We start from the raw sequence: 8,572 nt of genomic DNA, 5'->3' as shown, positions 1-8,572 counted from the left end.
AATGCGAGAGAAAGAAGGTGCCAATCTGGTAACAAATGAAGGAATAATTGATTCCCAACAAAAACAGCAGTGGGTCCATCGTCTGGCGGTGGTTTGGCTTCAAGCGGTTAGATGGTGAACAAGTATGCGGCAAAAGCGTTGCTACAAAAAGTAGCAGCACTGCTGATGTAGCATCATTAGAAAAGTCACCCGCTAGAGAATGAAGAGTGCATGAAACTCTGCATGTCAACATCTCCGTTCAGTGCCACACCCACAAAATGCCCAAACAACCATTTCCACATCAACGCCGTATTAAAAAAATAGTCAACAACAGAAGGAGAGAACGTCCGCAGGAACCTACCACATAGTGAAGGACATACACTATTTGATGTCCTATTATGCAGCTCATTTTTATTTGACACTTATTGAAATATCTTGTGTGACATCATGCACAAAAGTGCACTTTATTTGTTTTAAACTATTGTAGTGGCCTTCTGTACAAAAAGTGCACTTTAATTTAGTGTTGTTTTGATATGTCATCTTAGTGACATCATGCACAAAAGTGCACTAATAGCTTGTTTTAAAATGTCTCTGACAATCTTGCACTTTCTGTTTTGAAATGACATGAATGTTTGTGCCACTGCTTAATAACTGTTTCATAAATACACTTTTGCTAAATTGACTTAGTTGTGATTTCCCTCTCTGCATGAAAGTTTAAAAGTAGCATATATTAATGCAGTATGAAGAAGAATGTTTTAATGTAGACACATAGAATCATCATACTGATGTGATTATATGCATCAAGTGTTCATTTAAGGCTAAGGAAAAATATCCACATATATATGGTGTATCGTGACATGGACTAAACATATCCACATATATATGGTGTATCATGACATGGCCTAAACATATCCACATATATATGGTGTAGCGTGACATGGCCTAAACATATCCACATATATATGGTGTATCGTGACATGGACTAAACATATCCACATATATAAGGTGTATCGTGACATGGCCTAAACATATCCACATATATATGGTGTATCGTGACATGGACTAAACATATCCACATATATATGGTGTATCGTGACATGGCCTAAACATATCCACATATATATGGTGACATGGACTAAACATATCCACATATATATGGTGTATCGTGACATGGCCTAAACATATCCACATATATATGGTGTTTCGTGACACGGCCTGAACATATCTGCATATATATGGTGTATCGTGACATGGCCTAAACATATCCGCATATATATGGTGTTTCGTGACACGGCCTGAACATACCCACATATATATGGTGTATCGTGACATGGACTAAACATATCCACATATATATGGTGTATCGTGACATGGCCTAAACATATCCACATATATATGGTGTATCGTAACATGGACTAAACATATCCACATATATATGGTGTTTCGTGACACGGCCTGAACATACCCACATATATATGGTGTATCGTGACATGGCCTAAACATATCCGCATATATATGGTGTATCGTGACATGGACTAAACATATCCACATATATATGGTGTATCGTGACATGGACTAAACATATCCACATATATATGGTGTATCGTGACATGGACTAAACATATCCACATATATATGGTGTATCGTGACATGGACTAAACATATCCACATATATATGGTGTATCGTGACATGGACTAAACATATCCACATATATATGGTGTATCGTGACATGGCCTAAACATATCCACATATATATGGTGTATCGTAACATGGACTAAACATATCCACATATATATGGTGTATCGTGACATGGCCTAAACATATCCGCATATATATGGTGTATCGTGACATGGACTAAACATATCCACATATATATGGTGTATCGTGACATGGCCTAAACATATCCACATATATATGGTGTTTCGTGACACGGCCTGAACATATCTGCATATATATGGTGTATCGTGACATGGCCTAAACATATCCGCATATATATGGTGTTTCGTGACACGGCCTGAACATACCCACATATATATGGTGTATCGTGACATGGCCTAAACATATCCACATATATATGGTGTATCGTGACATGGACTAAACATATCCACATATATATGGTGTATCGTGACATGGACTAAACATATCCACATATATATGGTGTATCGTGACATGGACTAAACATATCCACATATATATGTGTATCGTGACATGGACTAAACATATCCACATATATATGGTGTATCGTGACATGGACTAAACATATCCACATATATATTGTGTATCGTGACATGGCCTAAACATATCCACATATATATGGTGTATCGTGACATGGCCTAAACATATCCACATATATATGGTGTATCGTGACATGGACTAAACATATCCACATATATATGGTGTATCGTGACATGGACTAAACATATCCACATATATATGGTGTATCGTGACATGGCCTAAACATATCCACATATATATGGTGTATCGTGACATGGACTAAACATATCCACATATATATGGTGTATCGTGACATGGCCTAAACATATCCACAAATATATGGTGTATCGTGACATGGCCTAAACATATCCACATATATATGGTGTATCGTGACATGGACTAAACATATCCACATATATATGGTGTATCGTGACATGGCCTAAACATATCCACATATATATGGTGTATCGTGACATGGACTAAACATATCCACATATATATGGTGTATCGTGACATGGACTAAACATATCCACATATATATGGTGTATCGTGACATGGACTAAACATATCCACATATATATGGTGTATCGTGACATGGCCTAAACATATCCACATATATATGGTGTTTCGTGACACGGCCTGAACATATCTGCATATATATGGTGTATCGTGACATGGCCTAAACATATCCGCATATATATGGTGTATCGTGACATGGCCTAAACATATCCACATATATATGGTGTATCGTGACATGGCCTAAACATATCCACATATATATGGTGTATCGTGACATGGACTAAACATATCCACATATATATGGTGTATCGTGACACGGCCTAAACATATCCACATATATATGGTGTATCGTGACATGGACTAAACATATCCACATATATATGGTGTATCGTGACATGGACTAAACATATCCACATATATATGGTGTATCGTGACATGGACTAAACATATCCACATATATATGGTGTATCGTGACATGGCCTAAACATATCCACATATATATGGTGTATCGTAACATGGACTAAACATATCCACATATATATGGTGTATCGTGACATGGCCTAAACATATCCACATATATATGGTGTATCGTGACATGGACTAAACATATCCACATATATATGGTGTATCGTGACATGGCCTAAACATATCCACATATATATGTGTATCGTGACATGGACTAAACATATCCACATATATATGGTGTATCGTGACATGGACTAAACATATCCACATATATATGGTGTATCGTGACATGGCCTAAACATATCCACATATATATGGTGTATCGTGACATGGCCTAAACATATCCACATATATATGGTGTATCGTGACATGGACTAAACATATCCACATATATATGGTGTATCGTGACATGGACTAAACATATCCACATATATATGGTGTATCGTGACATGGCCTAAACATATCCACATATATATGGTGTATCGTGACATGGACTAAACATATCCACATATATATGGTGTATCGTGACATGGCCTAAACATATCCACAAATATATGGTGTATCGTGACATGGCCTAAACATATCCACATATATATGGTGTATCGTGACATGGACTAAACATATCCACATATATATGGTGTATCGTGACATGGCCTAAACATATCCACATATATATGGTGTATCGTGACATGGACTAAACATATCCACATATATATGGTGTATCGTGACATGGACTAAACATATCCACATATATATGGTGTATCGTGACATGGACTAAACATATCCACATATATATGGTGTATCGTGACATGGACTAAACATATCCACATATATATGGTGTATGGTGACATGGACTAAACATATCCACATATATATGGTGTATCGTGACATGGCCTAAACATATCCACATATATATGATGTATCGTGACATGGACTAAACCAGGGGTCGGCAACCTTTACCACTCAAAGAGCCATTTTGGCAAGTTTCACAAATTAAACAAAGTAATGGGAGCCACAAAAAAAAATGTTTAATTTAAAATGAAAAACACCGCATACAAAGCTTAAATGCTTTGTGCTATGTTAACCAGGGGTCTCCGACACACGCACCGGCACGCACTTTAATGTGGAAATTTGATGTTAGTGCAGCCCGCGAGTTTTGAATGAATGGCGCTTGATAGCGTCATACTTGCCAACCCTCTCATTTTTCCCGGGAGACTCCCGAACATCAGAGCGTGATGACACTGCATTTGGCGCCCTCTACAGTCCGCCCTAACGGTGTACCTGCTCGACCACACGTAGAATGCAATTTCAGCTTGCTCACGTAAGTGACAGCAAGGCGTACTAACTCAGCAGCCACACATCTTACACTGAAGGTGCCAATACCCAGAATCCCATGCAGCCCTAACTCTTCCGCTCAACCAACGCACGGAGAGGGGGGGGGGGGTTGATGTGTGGGGGGATTTGGTGGTAGCGGGGGTGTATAATGTAGACCGGAAGAGTTAGGGCTGCATGGGATTCTGCCTTGTGTTTATGTTGTGTTACGGTGGGATGTTCTCCAGAAATGTGTTTTTCATTCTTTTTTGGTGTGGGTTCACAGTGTGGCGCATATTTGTAACGTAACAATGTTAAAGTTGTTTGATACGGCTACCGTCAGTGTAAGCTGTGTGGCTGATGACTAAGTATGCTTTGCTGTCTCCTGTGTGTGCAAGTAATAACAACATGGAACATGTGGCTGGACTGGCACGCTGTATGTAAATGCTATAGAGGACAATTACTGCAGTGCAATTAGGGCACGCCCTTTATTTAGTAATTATAGTGTAAATAGGATTATTTTTTCCCTGGGAGTAATTTATGAGAGACACTGAGATCCATAAGTCTCCTGGGAAAATCGGGGGGGTCGGCATGTATGTAGCTGAGCCGCATCAGAGTGGTCAAGGAGCCGCATGCGGCTCCGGAGCCGCGGGTTGCCGACCCCTGGACTAAACATATCCACATATATATGGTGTATGGTGACATGGACTAAACATATCCACATATATATGGTGTATCGTGACATGGCCTAAACATATCCACATATATATGGTGTATCGTGACATGGACTAAACATATCCACATATATATGGTGTATCGTGACATGGACTAAACATATCCACATATATATGGTGTATCGTGACATGGACTAAACATATCCACATATATATGGTGTATCGTGACATGGCCTAAACATATCCACATATATATGGTGTATCGTGACATGGACTAAACATATCCACATATATATGGTGTATCGTGACATGGACTAAACATATCCACATATATATGGTGTATGGTGACATGGACTAAACATATCCACATATATATGGTGTATCGTGACATGGACTAAACATATCCACATATATATGGTGTATCGTGACATGGACTAAACATATCCACATATATATGGTGTATCGTGACATGGACTAAACATATCCACATATATATGGTGTATGGTGACATGGACTAAACATATCCACATATATATGGTGTATCGTGACATGGCCTAAACATATCCACATATATATGGTGTATCGTGACATGGACTAAACATATCCACATATATATGGTGTATCGTGTCATGGACTAAACATATCCACATATATATGGTGTATCGTGACATGGACTAAACATATCCACATATATATGGTGTATGGTGACATGGACTAAACATATCCACATATATATGGTGTATCGTGACATGGTCTAAACATATCCACATATTAATAAAAGGCTCTCTCTTTAGTAGAGTACGTACGGGCAAGGCCGCAGGCCCTGACGGCCTCCCAGCTTTTTTGCTGAAAAGCTGTGCAGAGGAACTAACTACAGCATGGTGTCCAATATTCCAACAGTCACTCACACTGTTCCAGCTCTGTGGAAGAAGTCAATTATAACTCCAGTGCCTAAAAAGCCCGGTGTCACAGTAAACAACCACTTTCGTCCCGTAGCTCTCACTTCGATTGTTATGAAATGTTTTGAAAAATGTGTTGTGTCACCGCTCATGAAGGATGTCAAGCCAAATTTAGATGTGTACCAGTTTGCGTACAAGCAGGAATGCAGTACTGATGATGCAATCCTTTGCACCTTGCACTTTATCTCCAAGCACCTTGAGAACACAAAAGCTTATGCTAGAATTGTATTTGTTGATTTCAGCTCAGCTTTTAATACAGTGCCAATTCACATACTCTTGGAGAAGCTCAAAGACATGGGTGTAAACTCCACCTTGAGCAAATGGTTCCACTCTTTTTTAACAAACAGAACACAGCAAGTGAAGGTCAACAGAACACTGTCAGACACCAAACACTGCAACACAGGTGTCCCACAGGGTTGTGTTGTATCACCAACACTGTTTACATTGTACACCAAGGATTGTAGGACTGTGCACCCTAACAATTATATGGTGAAATTTGCGGACGATACCGTGCTCCTAAGCCTTCTACACAAGGATACGGACCCCTCTGTATACCAAGACGAGATATACCTATTTATTAGGTGGTGTGATACCAACCATCTTATTCTAAATGTGACCAAGACACAGGAAATGGTTTTGGATCCGAGGAAAGTGACTGACCATGAGCCAGTGGTCATCAAAAATCAGGAAATCACCCAGGTATCCTCATATAAATATTTAGGGGTTCATATTAATAATCTTCTCTGCTGGAAGACACATATTGACAAACTGTGCAATAGACTGCAACAGAGGCTATATTTTTTGTGAAGATTAAGATTGTACGGCGTAAGCAGCCACATCATGATGATTTTCTACCGTGCCATTGTAGAGAGCATAATTAGATACGGGATCACCTCATGGTTTGGCAACGTAACCGTTAAGCTAAAAAGCAAACTGGCCGGCATGCATAAAACGGCAATGAAAATCGTAGCGAGGAAAGAATATGAGCCTATACAGAGCATCTATGAGCAGGCAGTTAGGAAAAAAGCTAAGAAAATCATTTCCAACTCACAACACCCACTCTTCCCTGAATATGGAACCCTGCCATCAGGGAGAAGACTCCGGGTCCCACTATGCAAATCTAACCGCCTTAAATTATCATTTGTCCCAGCCTCCATTAAGCTGACCAACAATGTGCAATAGAATGTTAATACATAGGTTAGCACTTTTTTAGCACATAGCACTTTAGCGCATAGCACTTTAGAACTAAGCACTTTAGCACACAGCACTTTATCCATGAGCTCTAGTGCAATGCACACTGGTACTTGATCTTTATCTCCATACTGTAGATTTTATGCCTACATCAAAGTGTCTATCAAGCTCCATGTTCTGATGTTTAAATGTTAGTTGTCTGCTTGTGGTTGTGTCTGTGCTTGTGTTTTTGTTCTGTTGTTTTTGTGTATGTTAAGAAAGCAATGATGCACTGTGCCCAAGACAAATTTCCCCGCGGGGACAATAAAGTTGAACCTTGAACCTTGATATCGCCCAGCCCTAATTAGAATGTGATTTTTTTTTTTTAATATATCCACCATCATGTCTTTTATAATGATTGTGAACGATGGAAAAAATTCTCCCCAAAAAGTGCAGTTCCCCTCTAAATTGCAATGATTATATTTAAGAGTGTATGAGCATGAAGTGATGAAGCCTATTTGGATGAGTGTTCTAAGACAAAGTGAACAGTCCAGTTGTGATGGATTGAATGCCCTGAGAATAAAATGAGATGTGCTTACTTGGACTGTGATGAAGCTGTGAGGACTCAGGTGCTTTGTCTTCATGCTCTTCAGTCTTCACAGAGACAACAGTCAGTGGAAACTTGCTGACATCATCCTCCTCCTGCCCTACAACACACTCGCCCTCCTCTTTCATGTGGGGGGGCTGTGTATCCTCCTCCTCCTCTTTGATGTGGGTGGGCTGTGGATCCTTGTCTTCCTCTTTAATGTTGGTGGGCTGTGGATCATCCTCTTCCTCTTTAATGTGGGTGGGCTGTGGATCCTCCTCTTCCTTTTTAATGTGGGTGGGCTGTGGATCCTCCTCTTCCTTTTTAATGTGAAGGGGCTGCTGGACGTCTGTTAGGTAAATAAGTAAATAAGATAAAGAGAGAATAAAAATAGTTTTGGACTGACACTGTTAACACAAAGACATTATTTGTGTTCTTTTGTGTGTTGTATTAAAATTGTGCAGCAAAACAAGGCAGCATTGATTGAGGCATTATTAACTTTAAACTCACTGATATAAAGTGTGTAAATATTTTATTCTGTATACGGTCTATGACACCTAAACTTTATCTCTAAACTTAACCATAATTTGTGGTGTAGAATGACATCTGGAACTCAAGACAGTTCCACATGTCTGGGAATGCCACTGACGGATAATCCCTGATATTACTCAACAAATCTTTAGGGATCTATTCC

General features: G+C 39.3%; 1 protein-coding gene across 1 annotated transcript in view; it reads right to left on the bottom strand.

The window, feature by feature from the left end:
* LOC133643607 (zinc finger protein 568-like) overlaps window positions 1-8,572 on the bottom strand; it is a 30,602-nt gene that overhangs the window by 5,245 nt on the left and 16,785 nt on the right. The window contains exon 2 of the mRNA XM_062038278.1: window positions 7,892-8,227. Within this exon, the coding sequence (XP_061894262.1) occupies window positions 7,892-8,227 (336 nt within the window). The remainder of the gene's footprint in view (window positions 1-7,891; window positions 8,228-8,572) is intronic.

Source organism: Entelurus aequoreus, linkage group LG26 (assembly GCF_033978785.1).
Source record: "Entelurus aequoreus isolate RoL-2023_Sb linkage group LG26, RoL_Eaeq_v1.1, whole genome shotgun sequence".
NCBI classification, from domain to species: domain Eukaryota; kingdom Metazoa; phylum Chordata; class Actinopteri; order Syngnathiformes; family Syngnathidae; genus Entelurus; species Entelurus aequoreus.
The sequence above is the reverse complement of the archived record's forward strand: the minus strand, read 5'-3'. Positions and strand labels throughout refer to the sequence as shown.